This window comes from Pomacea canaliculata, linkage group LG4 (assembly GCF_003073045.1).
Source record: "Pomacea canaliculata isolate SZHN2017 linkage group LG4, ASM307304v1, whole genome shotgun sequence".
Classification (NCBI taxonomy): Eukaryota; Metazoa; Mollusca; class Gastropoda; order Architaenioglossa; family Ampullariidae; genus Pomacea; species Pomacea canaliculata.
Window position 1 is genome coordinate 34,230,276 of NC_037593.1, and position 16,827 is coordinate 34,247,102.

General features: G+C 40.3%; 2 protein-coding genes across 3 annotated transcripts; one reads left to right on the forward strand and one right to left on the reverse strand.

Moving 5' to 3' along the window:
- The first annotated feature begins 1,379 nt into the window (after nt 1-1,379).
- LOC112561345 (D-dopachrome decarboxylase-like) lies at nt 1,380-4,232 on the forward strand. Its single transcript, XM_025233762.1, has 3 exons — nt 1,380-1,603; nt 2,202-2,374; nt 3,136-4,232. Exons 1-3 carry the CDS (start codon nt 1,496-1,498, stop codon nt 3,188-3,190), a joined length of 336 nt encoding a protein of 111 aa, XP_025089547.1. The 5' UTR covers nt 1,380-1,495; the 3' UTR covers nt 3,191-4,232.
- A 193-nt stretch (nt 4,233-4,425) lies between these two features.
- On the reverse strand, nt 4,426-16,804 carry LOC112561344 (ubiquitin recognition factor in ER-associated degradation protein 1-like). 2 transcript variants are annotated; one of them, XM_025233760.1, is made up of 13 exons: nt 16,708-16,791; nt 16,372-16,423; nt 16,140-16,260; nt 15,846-15,878; nt 14,904-15,025; nt 9,956-10,086; nt 9,653-9,725; nt 8,455-8,523; nt 8,141-8,224; nt 7,615-7,653; nt 7,385-7,470; nt 6,078-6,159; nt 4,426-5,811 (listed from the first exon to the last, which is right to left on the reverse strand). In XM_025233760.1, the coding sequence occupies exons 2-13, from the start codon at nt 16,417-16,419 to the stop codon at nt 5,740-5,742; spliced, it is 960 nt and encodes a 319-aa protein (XP_025089545.1). In that variant the 5' UTR covers nt 16,420-16,423; nt 16,708-16,791; the 3' UTR covers nt 4,426-5,739. The 2 variants fall into 2 exon arrangements, with proteins under 2 accessions (XP_025089545.1, XP_025089546.1); XM_025233761.1 differs by lacking the exon at nt 16,372-16,423 and having other exon boundaries at nt 16,708-16,804.
- Between the last annotated feature and the right edge of the window lie 23 nt (nt 16,805-16,827).

Sequence of the window (16,827 nt, forward strand, 5' to 3'; positions counted from 1 at the left end):
AGAATGTCTGCTTGGATTAGTATTCTTGACAAGATGCATTTGACTCCTTTTTGGTGAATTCCACAGAGTATAAATGACACTTTTGCCCCATATGAGGTGTGGAGTATAAGGACCTACACCTTCATAGTACTCCCATCACTGACAACATGACGTACAGTACTCCCATCACAGATTAGAGGAAGAGTTATCAGGATGCCAAAGAAATTCGGCCTTTACCTGTGCTATCATTAAGATACAAAGTAAAACTTGTCGAGTTTGTCATTTAGATGCAAATGTCTGCCCCTTTAATATAAGGATTTAATAATAACAATAAACGCAAAATTTCTATAGCACATACTCCTAAGGAGCATGCTCTTAGCGATTAAGAACAAAAAACAAGACATGGGCAACATATGATCGATCGCCTAATAGTGATAAAAATTAGAAATCTGTTGCTATACAACTGGCCCCTGATTGCTTTCTATAAACAAATTGAGTAAATAATATTTATATATACTGTACAAATTAAATCTTTACACAATAGGCATAGCCTTAAAATATGTTACTCTGAATTAACCTTCATATTTGTGTTAAGTAGTATGGATGTCAGCCTTACAGAAACGCATGCATCTTTATATCCATCATTCATAATTTTTAGTTACACCAATTAGTTTTTCTGTCTGCCAGACATGATAAATTTTGCACAATATTGGTGAATTTAAAAAAAACTTCCAACAATTTATTTCATGGTAGGCAAGGTTGATTTTCCTTTTCATAGTTCGATTTTCTGCTGGACGTGCATGCTGGATCTGATGGTAACCAGAAATATTTTTAAAAAAAATTTGCATGTGAAAACTGACATTAAGTAAATGCAAATTTTTAAGTAGGCTATATATTTTTTTTAATATTTATTATTTAGTGTACATGAACTCACTGAACTTCTGCTATCTAATCCTTCAATGCTTTATAATGTTGTAAACTTTATCATTTATCTGAATATTTTCTTTATACATTAATTAACATGGTAATGCAAATGTAATTATTGTATATTTTCTTGACCAGACTTTAAATAAATATTATTTCTTCTTGAAAAGACTTTAAATGTAACTTTTATGTGTGCTGCATTCCGATGAGAAAACAATAAATTAACTTTGTTTAGAGTTAATTGTTTACAGTTTCACTGACAAAATATACAAGAATAAAACAAAGTTCGTAGTAGAACGTAAACTTAAAGAGGAAACTTGTTAGAGTAAGAATCTTTCGTTTGTTATAAATAATAAATGTTGGGATACTAGTTGCATAACCACGCCTACACCCGATCCGTTCTCTTGCCTGTAGCGGAATGTGAAACCAGTCCGGTCCGGTCCAAAATCGAGTTCACGTGACCACGTCGACCTCAGGTCTCCTGCACTCTCCTGACGAGGTCAAAGTTCACTCGTTGCCACTAGAAGAACGCGTTATAGTCAAGTGGGTGCCACGAAAGCAGAAATCTTCAAGCAATACTTTTATCTACACGATGCCTGTGTTAAATTTACAGACCAATATAAGTGCAGCGAAAATTCCGGAAGATTTTGAGCGCCAGCTGTGTGAAAAGGTCGGAGAGGTACTAAATAAACCACTGGAGGTAAGCAAGTACAGCATAGTAAATCATTATAATTACAAAAACTGTAAGGTACAAATTATATATAATATCTATTGAAAATAAATCTGTATTACTGTCTTTTCCTTATTTCAAAAGGAGATATGTAGAATTAATCCTCTTATCTTAAGCCATATAGCTTATTTACAACTTGAAAAAATGTTATACTGTTGGTCGGACAATGAGTACGTGCCACGGTAGTTTTAGTAGGGCACGGGTTTTTTTTCTTTTCTTTGCATGGCAGCTAGATAGGAACGTCAACTATGATAGTCTGTAAAATGCAGATAACTTACCTATCTTAATATGTGGATAACCTTGAACAGAGGATTTCCACATTTAAATTGGTCTTTGCTATTGTAATTACAATATCATGACCTTTAACCATTTTTAATTAATAACTTTAAAATTCCAAAGTAATAAGATATCTTTGAAGGTTGTAAGCTCTAATTATATATATTATATTGTAGTCTGAAACAGCAGGACACACATTGTAGCTGATCAGTAACTTTATTTCCTAAATTTAATTGCTGTACTAGGCGCTGTATTGTAGGGTGAGCTCTAGGTTCATGTATTTTGTCACCAGCGTATCACACTGACCATCACTACAAATCTACGGCAGTTTCGTGCTTCAAGTGCAGATCCAATGGTGGTGCTCTCCATTCATTCTATAGCAGTTTTTGATGAGGAGAAGAATCCCAACTACACTCCACCACTTCTCAGTTTCCTGTCGGAAAAACTGAGTCTGCCTAAGAGCAGGTAACTGAAAACTTACTTCCAGTTAGCAGGAATTAACTCAGTCTAAGAATAAATACTGGCACATTTTACGAGGGAATATTGGCCTAATGCCAGTTCCCCAAAATAAGGCAAGTCTAAAGGTTAAGAATCTAAGAAGTGAAAGAAAAATAACTCCATTTTAGAGCATTTTGTGAAACTTGGCTCATCCTCCATAAAACTGGCTCAGTCCAAAAGTAGCTAATGAGATTTGGATCAGTTCAAGAACTTGTCAAGAACTGGCTTTTCTCCAGAGCAGCTAGTAAAAACTGGGTTTTCTCCAGAGCAGCTAGTAAAAACTGGGTTTGCTCCATAGCAGCTTGTAAAAACTGGGTTTGTTCCAGAGCAGCTAGTGAAAACAGGCTTTGTTACAGAGCAGCTGGTGAAATTTAGGTCAGTTTAAGAATGCATAGTCAGAACTGGCTTTGTTCTAGATCAGCTTGGCTCAGCTCCAAAGCAGCTAGTGAGCACTGGCTCTGTTCCATTCTCAAGCAGTTAATAGGATTTGACTCTGTTTCATTTAAATGTTGTAATTCACTAGTGTTGAACACAATTTGAAACAGACTTTTGGTAGATTCTTTGGAATAATTTCATGTGGTATAGGCTAAGAATTAAGAAAAATAATTTTCTAAATGTTAAAATTCAGCATCTTGTGCAGATTTTGGATACTTACACTTTATTTCTTGCATAGAAATATTTTAAGGTAAATATGTGCATGTGTATATATATCATTTTTTTGTTTCTAGGATTCTTGTTCTGTACTTTGACCTTCTGCCTTACCAGATAGGGCAGCAAGTTTAAGCTGCAGCCTGTATTGGATGGATAATCTGCCTTACCACTTGGTGTCAATTTGATTGAAGCATGATCCCTGAGTGAAACCATGTTTTTAACCTTGTACAATAACATTAAGCAGAACCTAGATAATCCAATCCGATAACGTAACATAGTCAACATTTACTAGTCAGTACATGACCCACCTTTATTTTAGAATGAATCATGCACATTGATAGTTTCACTATTGCAGAAGTTTGTGATAACATTTGCTGTTAAAAATGGAATCTTTGTCCACAAAAGTTCATGGAGATAGCCTGTGATAGCAACAATCATTCCATTAATTAGTCTGCAACTTTTTTTTTAACAGTGGAGCAAAGTAATGAAGATTATTTAGAGGTGTTCACATTGTGAAAGATGTATGGACAGGGCTTCTGCTAAGGCTTAATTCTTTGGGGTCCCAGGGACTCCTTCAGATTTTTAAGGGGTCCCTGTTCTTCGCCCGAATTTGAATGGGACCCCATTGACGAAAATTGAAGGGGTCCTCCGAACTTTTAATGCGTACTGTACGCAATTTTTTGTGTAAGCAGAAGCCCTGATGGAGAAGCAAGGGAAGACAAGAGGATAGGAGAAGTAAAGGAGGGATGGTTAGGGTAATGATACATGATTGATGAGAGATGCTTGAAGAACTGAAAAAGATTTCCAGCGAATGATGCAATGACTGTGCAGGTTAAGTACCTTACATTTGTGTGTAAACGTGCAGAATGGCAATGCATAATAGTAATTCTCACTGTCACTAACTTTGCCAAGTAGGCTTTGATGGTGATACAGCTAATGTGCAATGGATTTCAGTATAGCAGTCTTGATAGCATACACTGATGTAGGAAATTAGGGCATTTTGTTTTAACAGGGGAACAACAGCTGCTGTTAGGTCCAGGCATACGACCTATAAATGGAGCAAATGTCATTACCAGTTGTGTTCTGTAGTTTCGTGATAAAATTTCTGATGCAATGTAAATGATGTTTTTTTAATGTACACTTAATTTGTTAATTAAATATGGTGTCCTTTCAATTGTGTTATTGTGATATCTTTCCTATTGTCAGATGTTTGCCATTTTATGAGGACATTTGACAGGAACCTGAATGGAGAAAAAAAGATAAATCTTGTGTTTTGTTACCCCACCCCCAGAACTAAAAACAGCTTGCCCTTCACAGTGTAGATATTTAACTGCTTGGGTTTATTCACGGATTACAAACATCTTATGTCCTTTTTACATATTTTTTTTATTTGGTATACATCATAAGAAAACATGCAGTATTATTAGCTGACATATGCAGAAACTGTACAAAGGTTTGCTTCTTCAGGTATTTATAAATTTCATCCCATTGCAAGTATGTGCAACAGTAAGCACCCTTCTGGGTATTCTCTTTTCATAGTTCCTCAATTTCTTTCTCTGCTTCTGTCTGCAGTTTAAGTACCTTGATCAGAGTTTGACTTTCCTGCATCATATTTCTTGCATTAAACGTGGGTGGATTAGTTCCATTCGTCATTATCTTGCTACCAATGTAATCAAAACACTAGTCTGTACTTTCATGCTCAAGTATTGATTATTGCAATTCTCTGCTAGAAGACATCCACAAGTATCTTCTTGATTTCACAGAATTCAGAACAACGCTGCTTGTCTCATCTGCAGATCGTCCAGATGTGAATACAATATCCATCATTCAGTGTATAACCTATAAACTATCCACACACAACTACTCTGCTGTTTCTGGCACTGGTATCTGACTATGTAGCCTATGATCTACCCACACTGAACTACTCTGGACCCTGGTACCTGTCTTGAACTCACATATCTATATTCGTGCATGACACCAGGCTTCAAGTCCCATTAACTTAGACCAAAAAAATATGGACAAAATTTTTTTTTTTTTACTTAAGCTCCATCAACTTGAAAAAATTACCTGTTAGCTTACATTGCTCATACTCTTTGACCTTTTAAATCTCAAGACGTGTGTGTGTGCGCGCGCATGCATGTAAGCAATTCTATAGAAAGAAGAAAGTCTATATTTGGATTAGTGTGAGTAGTAATGGTTTTCCCTACACATGAAGTGCTCCAAAAAAAAACTTTTCAAGTTGCTGATCTGGCCCTTGTGGGAAAAAGGGACTTAACCAAGTTTCCTTTATCGGGACTTGCCTTCATCATCTTTTCAATACAAACTTCAAGACCTATGATGTTTACAGATCATTATTATAAACAGAAACAACTGTGGATGTTTAGAGAAAATGCTAGTATCCTTGCCCTATGAAAAAAGTATTCTTGTAGCTGTTAATTAAAAGCTCTGACACACTGGTCCTAAAGCTTCAGAGCAAAAGGCAGATGTGCTACATTTGATGCACAGAGTTAGCAATGTTCTTCCCACCAATTAGCTTTAACAAACCAAATCTTTTCATTCTTACAGATAAAACATGACCACCTATTTTCATTTTAAAGAACTTTACCACAGAATAGCCATAATTTAATGATGATCTTGTTTCAATAATTCAAACATCACATTCATAGTTTCCAGCAGTACTTTCACTTTCTACTCTTGCGTCGCAAAATTTGTCCTTCACCTGAAAAAGCTTCAAATTGCTTGTCACTTGTATCCTGAAAAATAAATATGTTATTTAGTTTATATTTGGAAGCTTGAACAAAGTTTTCTGAATAACAGTACTTTCAGCACATCTGCCCTAGCTAATAAACAGACCAAAATAAAACAGCATGGATGTGAAGTGTCAGCAATATGTGTGCAAAGAGAATCAACACGCTTTGTGTAATTACTGGCTTAAATGTAAGAATTGTTATTCATATGCACAGATTCACCATGTGTACCTGTTTTCTGATGCTCAATCAAGCATGTTCTAAACGTTTACCTCTGAGCTGCCATTAGCCACTGGACGCACAGTGCGGATAAAGGTGATAGTTCCCCGCTTGTGGTTGTAGTTGGGGATGCCTCTGCAAAGACACTACATTACTACCATGCCCAGCTCATGCACTATGACTACAAACTATATTTTTGATATACTTTCCGAATTGCCCTCTTCTCACCTTCAATCTTATGTACTAGACTTTTGTCAGACCTTCATGCAAAAGCTACCTCTTCATAAGGCTCAGAAAACTGCATTTAATTCTCGCACATCTTTGTATGTGTAAGCTGGAAAATACTTCGTGTATGTCATCAGACACATGTAGAAATGTGCTATGAAAGTGATCTCTAATCATCTATATCAAATATTGATGCTGTGGCCTTTCAAGCATGTACTGGACTGGCATCCTAACCTGAAGGCATTATGGGAAACCTCTACAGTGCAGTGAACTTTACCCCAGTCCACCCAGCTGTCTGGAATGGGAACGTGAGGGTTGCAGATTGGTAAGGCAGTGAAAGGGAGAGTCGATGGGCACTGCCCTAAAAAAAAAGCTGGCCCCAGGAACAGTGTGGTCTTTAACACCTAACCCCTCAAAAAGATTAGTGGACAACCATCAGCTTACCAACTCTAAAAACTGAACTGTTTACTTCAATGGAGCAAATAGATAATCGCTCCTCATCTGTATTATCCCTGTAGTACATTGTGTACACGGATGCAGAAATAACTAGGCACTTTTTTAATTAGCAGTTTAAATGGGATGTAAGCTTCTTAAATGTAATCAGCAAAGAATGTATCTTCTTCACACGCTGAACAGTTTTTCACTTGCCACAGCAATCTTGTGCTGTTTTTGATTAGTCACTCATTGAAAGTCTTTTTTTCTTTTTCCATTGTATACTGGTTACGCAGTCTGTCCATGACAAAAACAGTCTGAACATTATGCCAGATCATGTCCTTACAGAATTTGTTTCATTGGGTTTTGCACACATTATGCTAATGTCATAGGCACTTGAAATTGTTTGTATTCTCTGCAGTCCAAAGTCAACCACAGAGATAAAGTGTGTATTGTGTGTGCATGAGCAGGTGATGTTGGTTTTGGTTTGATGTAAAACTGTTCTGCTATGATGCACCACTTGCCTTATTGCTATTTTGTAACTAGCATTTTGTCCTCTCCCTTTTACAACATAACACTATCATTTCATTAATTTTCACAAGCCCTGAACAGTTATGTGTACAGTATTCTGTAACAATGAAATATCCAGGTTTTGAAGATAGCTTTTGTCAGCCACACAAGAGAAAAGAAGCATCATGAAAACCTTTGAGCTGCTGATGCCTGAGGCAGAGGTGAACTTTCTGTCCCTTTCTTTTTTCCATCCAGGCGGTTTCCTTGTCCTATGAATGGCTGAAAAAATAAAAATTTATGACATTTTCACACAAAACATGTGTATTCAAGGACACTGAAGCAGAAATACACATTTTAAAATACAGCTATGGCCTTCAAACTGCTTCATTATCTTAAAATTATGATAATAATCTAAAAACTTACTCTAAAAGCTGGTATAACATCTTTTTCAATGTCCATGGCCTGAAAGCAAAGAAAGAAGCATTAAAACATTCTTATAAAGTGCTGAGAAGAAGGCAGCATGAATTATCATAAAATAGGATAACTAGCTCAATACTGTTCTTATGGCCTGAATGAGTAAAGACTGTTTCTTAGGAATAAACTTATTTTACACTTTTTTTGATGGAGCATTCATAACACTGGTACATGAGTTTAATAATGTCATGAATCTTGGGTTTCGGTCAATTTTCAGAAAGCTTACAGCCACTCTTTTAACGACCAGTTTTATGCATATAGTAATTTTTATCATTTGCAAAAAAGGTGTTTATGTGTTTGTTATACAGGTTGATCAAAGTGGGTGGGTTGGGAAAAACATTAGTATACTGATTGGTCCACATACATAAAGCAAGAACTGTGTATGGAAGATGCTAAGTGGATGTGAAAATTGTGTTGGATTACTGAATAAATAAGCAGAATCATCAGGTCAAGCAAACAAAAAGTTATCACAAACCTGAGCATCTTCATGTGACTCACGGTTTTCAGCTGTCTGCTGTTTCTGAGGTTCTTGATAACCGACAGGAGGGGCGAAGTCTACCTGTCATTTCAAGTTATGCATTAAGATTATATAATTATGAAAATGTTGACCATTCCTAGAATGGCAAAAACAACACTGTTAACTTGCTTAAGTTTAACATTTTTGTTCTGGTAAACTACTGATCATTTAAATTCCATGAAAGAAAAATTAAACAATAGAAGGTATAAAGATGGTGAAAGGATGATAGGCAATTTCAGTAGCCAACTCTAAGTGAAGCTCTTGGGACTTACATTCATGTCACACTCAATGATGGACACAGCCTTGCCAGGTTTTGTCTCCAGTACGCACAACTCATATACCTGCCAAGTAAAACACTGTTAAGACTACACATCTGCACATTCATGCAAAACATTCAACATGTTTCCTACACAATGCATATATGTACTCCAATCATAAATTTCAAACATCTAAAGCAGGGATGGGCAAGCTAGGGTCCGGACATCTTTGGATCGGCTCATCTGCCAAAGTAAAGTGAAGTGCACTTTTTTTCATTTTTATTATTCATCATCATCATTCCTTGCTACTCCTCGAGGAGCATAGGGCCGCAACAACACCTCGCCAGCGGACCCGGTTTTGGGCAGCCGCCCTCAGTTGGGCCCATGTGGTTCCGGCATCCTTTGCCTCGCTCGCTACTGATCTTCTCCAAGTCTGTTTTGGCCTCCCAACTTTCCTCTTCCCCTGCAGGTTCCAGTCAAGTGCCTGCCTGGCAATGGTGTCAGCCGGTTTGCGCAGGGTGTGTCCTATCCAGCCCCACTTGCGCTTTTTGATGTCTCGTCTAGTGGCATTCTGGTTAGTTCTTTCCCACAGGCTGCTGTTGGAGATCCTCTCAGGCCATCTTATTCTCAAAATATGGCGAAGGCATCGGTTGGTAAAGGTCTGGAGCTTGTTGTTGATGGTGTTTGTCACTCTCCAAGTTTCAGAGCCATACAGTAGGAATGCCTTCACATTGGTGTTAAATATGCGGGTCTTGCTGCGAAGGGATAATGCTCGGTTTTTATTATTCAGATAGGGTTAATTTGATTGTACAACAGCGTTAGAACTCAGCAGTCCATAACATTCCAACACAGAGAAAGTACAAAGATAACAAATAACATAGCTGTCATATCTGATGTAGTTGTTAGCATCAGGGGCAGCTACTTTCAAAGGAAAGGGTGGTTTTCGAGTTTTATTGTGAGTGAATTCAAACAGCTTCATTTTACACAATAAATTCGGTAAGTGAAGCCATTTCGTACTCATTGGCTGTCCATTCCATTATCGCTAGGTTTGTGTAGTCACCTGTCATGGCTTGTTGGTATTTTGCAACTGCCTGTTGCATAGTTTAGAATTCTGAGACCAGCTCACAAAAAGAAAACTTTTCACACCCCTGACCTAGAGGAATACAAATCAGTCATCAGCATTCAACACAGTCCTACAATCACTGTAACTCACCTTCTCATTGTATTTGATGGCCACAACATCTCCTTGACTTAGACAAGCAAAGTTCCGCAAAGCATTTTCTAATCTGACAATGTTCAGGATGCATTATGCTGTCACATCAAGACACCACATCATATAACATCAAGACACAACACTGTGTCACAGAAAAGAAATTTACTTATCCCTCCTTCCCCTTCTCACACATTATATCTACTTCCTGTTGCCTTGTCACGTGACCTTTAGGGGTTTAAAAATATTGACAGTTTTATGACAAGGTATATAATATGCAAGTCACCACACAATGCAAAAGGATACACTGCCTTAGGGTTTGTGATGTCTAAGAAATCTGGTGACTGTGGTTGAAATTTAGCAAATGTAGCAACAGACAGTGAGACATTGTCCACCTGTACCAGGCCACCTTCATCTAGCAGCAGATTACGCATCATCTGCACACATGCAAAACAGGTACTACAAACATCAATATGCAAGTTTTGATTTGGCAGGGGAATGCTGACATTACCCAAGAAATTTATCTCACGTTTCTTAAGTGCATAAAAATAAGGACATATGCGACCCTCTACGACGAAATGAGTCTTAAGTCACAGGGTCACATATATTTAGTTGCAACTATCATACTTGAGTGTCCGGGGTGTCTATGTAGAGGAAGCACCTTTGACTTTCCGGCAGCAGTGTCCCTTGGGACAGACGGGAGCACTGGTCCTCACATGGCAATCAACTCTCACAGCTGGCTCCAGGTCCTTAACCTGGCTACACCCCGGTAACCGCTTCTGCTGGCGGGCCAAACGCTGTGAGGGGCTGACGTGTTCTTATGCACGTCATTAAAATACTTGGAGAGGAGATGGGCGCCACCAAGTTCGCCAAAGCCCACTGAAAGGACTTATGGTAGTAAAACAGACACGAAGTAACATGCCGGATCGGTCGAGGCCCGGATCACCAACGACCGCGCACCCCTCTGGTGGTCTCCAGGGAGGGGGCGACAAGTGTGCTACTGGAACCAAGTCTACACCCAAGTCTACAATCAAGCTGCCTACACAAGGGACTACTATCGGAACATGGAATGTTCGCACACTCTTTCAATGCGGCAAAGTGAAAGAACTCACATACGAGTTACAGCGTTACCGCTGGGACATAGTGGGACTTGCGGAAGTCCGATGGACTGGTTTCGGGGAGTCAACTACAGATGAGGGCCACAAGCTCTGGTTCAGCGGAGACGAAATCAAGCATGAACGTGGTGTCGCTTTCCTTGTCAGGAAGGAGGTGGCTGGAACTGTCATCAGCTGCACCCCAGTCTCTAGCAGACTTATCTCCATCCGAATCTCTGCTCGACCGCACAACATCACCATTATACAAGTGTACGCCCCAACATCAGAACACGAAGATGAAGAGGTTGAGGAATTCTACGAGGAGCTGGACAACATCATCAAGAAAACTCCGAAGAAAGACATCTTGCTTGTCCTTGGCGACTGGAATGCTACGATCGGCCCTGACGCTTACCAACAATGGGCAGGAACAGTCGGCAAGTTTGGCCTGGGCAACACCAACGCAAGAGGCCTAAGGCTACTAGAATTCGCTCAGAGTCACCGTCTCACCATTGCCAATACCCTCCACCCGCACAAGAAGTCAAGAACTGTAACGTGGCATTCGCCGGGAGGTCTGGTCCATAACCAGATTGACTTCATCTTGCTGCCTCAGCGTTTCAAATCAAGCATCAACAAAGCACAAACGAGGTCCTTTCCTGGCGCTGACATAGGCAGCGACCACAACCTCGTCCTCACTAGCCTCAAGTTGAAACTGAAGTTGAGACGTGACAACAATAAGAGCCCTCGCATCCGATTCAACCTTGAGAAGCTCAAAGATCCGGAAACAGAGAGGATCTTCCAGGCCCAGGTGGGGGGCAAATTTGCAGCCCTGGCTACTATAGACTGCGATATAGACGCCCTTGCTGGAAGTATCAAAGAGGTGCTACTCTCTACTGCAGACGAAGTGCTGGGGAAGCAGAGGAAGCGCAAACAACCCTGGGTAACAGACGACATCCTTGATCTTTGCGACGTAAGGAGAGCCCTGAAGAAAGGGAGAGGTCGAGACCCGACGTCAGCAGACAAGTACAGACTTGTCAACCAGCAGATCAGAACAAGGATGAAGGAGGCAAAAGAAGATTGGATCGAAGACCAGTGTTGCAGCGTGGAAATAGGCATGGCAAGCGGAGACAGCAAGAAGGCATATGAAACACTGAAGGCCCTCACCAAGACTCAGCAGCGACCAGCCACAGTCATCGAAGACAGCGCCGGACAGCTCCTTACGGAAAACGCTGCTGTACTAAGTCGTTGGACTGAATATTGCCAAGACTTGTATAACTACAAGATCGAGCCAGACACCAGCATTCTCCAGCATTACCAGACTGGGACAAGAGAGGCTGCAGACCTGCCAGTCCTCACTGATGAGGTGAGAGAAGCTATGCACAGTCTGAAGGGAGGAAAGTCACCTGGTGTGGACAACGTACCTGCTGAGCTGCTGAAGCATGGAGGAGACGCAACGACCAAGGCCTTCACCACACTGTGTCAAAAGATATGGGAAGAAAAGAAATGGCCAGAAGAATGGGCTCAGTCTATCATCATCCCACTCCCTAAGAAAGGGAACCTGAGGCAGTGCCAGAACTACAGAACCATCAGTCTGATAAGTCACCCAAGCAAAGTAATGCTCAGAATCATCCTCAACCGCTTAAAACCTATTGCAGAGGAACTGCTGGCAGAAGAACAGGCTGGCTTCAGGGCTGGAAGAAGCACGGTAGAACAGATCTTTAACTGCCGTGTTATGATAGAAAAACACCTGGAGCATCAACGTGAACTATACCATAACTTCATCGATTTCAAAAAAGCTTTTGATCGTGTCTGGCACGATGGACTCTGGCAGGTCATGAGATCATTCAACATAGAGGAGGACTGATCCAGATGGTAGCAGCACTCTACAAGAACGCCTCCAGCGCGGTACTACTCAACAACCAACTAGGCGAGTTCTTCGCGATGACGATCGGGGTCCGTCAAGGGTGCCTACTCTCTCCCATCCTTTTTAACATCTTCCTTGAAAAAATCATGCAAGACACCCTCCACAACCACCTTACCTCAATCTCCATTGGTGGCAGACCCCTGTGCAACCTCCGCTTTGCAGATGACATTGACCTCATGGCAGGCAGTAACAACGAACTTCAGGATTTGACGGACAGACTCTCCAGGCGAGCCGGGGCCTATGGCATGGAAATAAGCTCAGAAAAAAGCAAAGTAATGATTATTTCCACCACCGACAGCAGCAGCAACATCGTCATGAACGGCCAGAAACTGGAGGAGGTCAACAGCTTCAAGTATTTGGGTGCCACCCTGACTAGAGATGGTTGCTGTACAGCAGAGATCCGTATCAGGATTGGTATGGCAACATCCGCAATGTCCAGGCTGGATAGGATCTGGCGAAGCAACTCAATCAGCTTCAGTACCAAGCACAGGCTGTATAAGTCCCTCGTAGTGTCAATCCTACTCTACGGCTGCGAAACTTGGACGCTGCTTGCCGCAACGGAAAAGAAACTCCAGGCCTTTGAGAACAAGTGCCTGAGAAAGCTGCTCCGCATCTCGTACCGCGAACACAAGACCAACGCATACGTACGGAGCACCGTAACCTCCCTCGTGGGCCCACATGAGCCCCTTCTGGCAACAGTGAAGCGGCGCAAGCTCGCCTGGTTCGGTCACGTCACCCGCCACAACACCCTGTCCAAGACGATCCTACAAGGAACCCTCGACGGGAGCCGTCGTCGTGGTCGTCCGAGGAAAAGCTGGGTCACCAACATTAAAGAATGGACCGAACGCGAGATGCCGGACCTGCTCTCATCTGCTCAAGACAGGACCGGGTGGAAAATTCTGTCTGTTGCTGCTGCCGGACGGTCCCCCCTACGCCCGGACGGGCATGGGACTGACCTGACCTGACCTGACCTATCATACTTAGGAACAGCTATACAAAGCTAGAAAAAAAATGAGACACTGAGGACACAAAACATATCACAAACACAAGGTAAACCATGAACAGATGAGAATTATAGAGATAAATGTGAACAAACAGGGTAAGCATGTACCACTGTGATGACAATGCCACAATTAGCACTCTCATCCGTACCACTCTTCTGTGATATGGAATATCAAAATATAAAATACCCAATATGGAATGTGAGTAAAGTATAAAATACCCAATATGGTTATGGTGGTGAGGATATATAATATCCTACAATGACCTACATAAAATACTTCACTGCCTTGAACAGATAACTACATGAACAGAGTGCAACTCAAAGAGATAAATGGCTTTAAGAAGTTGGGAATCATGCTTTCCAAAGATGGCAGTTCCATGCATTCATTGTGAACAGGAATCAGCAACAGCAGCAATGGCTAGAATGGTCAGGACCTGGCACAGCAATAACATCAGGTTTACTACAAGTACAATCTGTACAAGTCCCTCACAGCACAGGTCTTGCTGTATGGGTGTCAAACATTGACAACATGGAGATGAGAATCCAGGTCTTTGAGAACAAGTGCCTGAGGAGATTGCACTGGTTTTCATACAAAGTACATGAAAGAAATGTATAGAGTACAGTCACCAGGACACCACCGCTAGCAACAGTGAAGCGGAAGTTGGTCTGGTTTGGCCATGTGTCCCAGCATGACACTTGTAAAGTCATTTAATGTACTTCAAAGAGCGGTTGATGCCGAGGTCAGAACTGGCCAATGAGTCAAGCAGTCAAACTGCAAGATGACAGCTTCTGATGATGATGACACTGATGTTGAGAGTGACCTTCACCTTGTTTTCTGCCAGTGGTGGAGAGGTGATGTCGTAAGGCTGACTTACTGGTGGAGAATCAAACAGTTGAGATTAGGAACAAGCACAACGTTTTGTTACTGATTTGTCTGAAATAACTGGCATTCGACAGAAAATCCGAAAGTTGCAGAAGAAAACAAAAGAAAAACAATCCTGCACAGCTTACAAGGGGGTCGCGAAGGTGGTCATTTTTTAAAAGTTTCTTATACCGGTATTAGTGAAATTAGCTTACACTGCTGGGTAAGGGGGGCGCGCGGACGTACCTTTGTTCGTCAGGGGGGTGTCACAAGTAAAAGGTTTAGAACCGCTGTGCTAGGCAAAGGGACGCTACTCCAATATAGTCAGATATAAAGTACATAATACGGAATATGATGGTCAAAATATAAAATACCCAATATGGAATATAGATTCGTCCCTCATCTGCCACAAACTCTAAGACTCCACAATGTGTCTCTCTTCTTGTCTGCTTGTTGGTCAGCTTGAACAACATGGGATACTGAATGTTTAAACGTGCTGCACAAATAAGAAATTAAAAAACAGCTCTATAGTGACAGTTCATCCACTCAAAGACAAGGAGATAAAATTACATTAAATAAAAATACTCTCTTTTGTGCAAGTCTCTAGTTAACAAATAACAGTCATGCTCTTGTTGACTCCTGTGACAGTCTTTCATGACAATGCAGCAAGTCTTTTAACTAGCAACAAAATAAAAGGACAACGTATGCTGCAACTTCTATCACAGAATTCTCTTATGAATAGAAAAAATGACAGGAGACCAGGCTTTTATTACTAAATATTCATCAACAGATAACAAGAAATTATCAGTCATGCTTTACTGTTGCTGGGCTTTAGTTACTTTTTCTTAGTGCCATTACCCTATGGTTACCATGATCAAAATACCGGGCTTTTTTGACACAATTTAATCACCCTATGTATAATGTAGTCAAGTTATTGGGCTTTTATAGTGCCATGCAGTGGCAGCATATGATGTTTAATCTAGATAATATATACTGTAATGTTCAAAAAGCAAAAAATTGTATTTGATTTTGTATTTGAGCATGCTCCTAAGGAGTGTGAGTATGCCCTTTACAAATTTTGCATTTATTATTATTTATTATTATTTTATTCTTTGTTTAGTACGGTTGTTTATTCTTTTATAGTTATAGTTATTTGTTTGATTTCCTGTCCCTCGTATGCTGTCCATGTTTCATCTTGTTCTTAAGCAATTAAGAGCATACTCCTTAGGAGTATGAGTATGCACTTCACAAATTTTGCATTTATTATTATTATAAGCATAGGTGTAAAGTACTTCTCCAAAACAATTTGGACTTACTCAGCTGGTCCAGTGCAGATGGAGGCATGATAACTGCAACAAAAGAAAGTCAGGTCTATTCAATGTAGTGGTAAGGATAATACATTAAAAGGCTATTTAATGATGACCCAACACAATGAAAATATGACAATACCTGCTTGTCAACAGCAATATCATGTTAGTCACTCTCCTTTCTTTGCATGCTACAGACCATAAAGGACATTCTGCCAGTTTAGGTCTGGCTGCTGTGATCATTAGCATGGTTAAATTATTTCTAATTGATCATATATTCAATGAGCTTCAAAATTTTCTCACTTTTGCCTCCTCTCTCGACATCCTCTCTGTCGGCAAGCACTGTAACACTGTAACATCTATACGTTGTTGAGAATGTCCGTCCCAGGGGAAGGTCCGGAAAGACATGTCCAAATGATGAGAACTGAACAGATTTAAAGAAAGTTACGTCTGATTGATAACACTACTAACCAAACTTTTTTCCCATGTTTTGATTTTAAGTATATATCAGCATGGTGTTGAAACGCTTCTTTACCATTATTATGCGCAGTATAGTTTCCACCAAGTCAAAACGAAGAACCATGTACCTAGGCAACAGTCGGAGGATGGAATAATAATAATAATAATAATAATAAAAATGTATATATCAGCAGGCTGGAATGTATGGGCAAGGTATTAAACTACAAGTTTGTGTATCGTCTCATCGTAGTTTTAGATTGTGGATCTGATCAGGCAGGCAGTGATCGAAATGGTACCAAAAGCCTACACCAAGCTCTTATTTTCTTGAATATCTTATTTACCCCTAAAACATAAGCAAACAAATAAAATTTATTATGGATGATCAAACCGTTATACTCTAAAGGATTATCACCATTTTCTCCTGAATGTGATTCAACGGTATCAGTTAAACAACGTCTAGTATGACAGAGCAACCGGAAGTTTTCAATTGTTAGGCATGCGCAAGAAAGGAAAAGAGAGAGAGAAAAAAAAT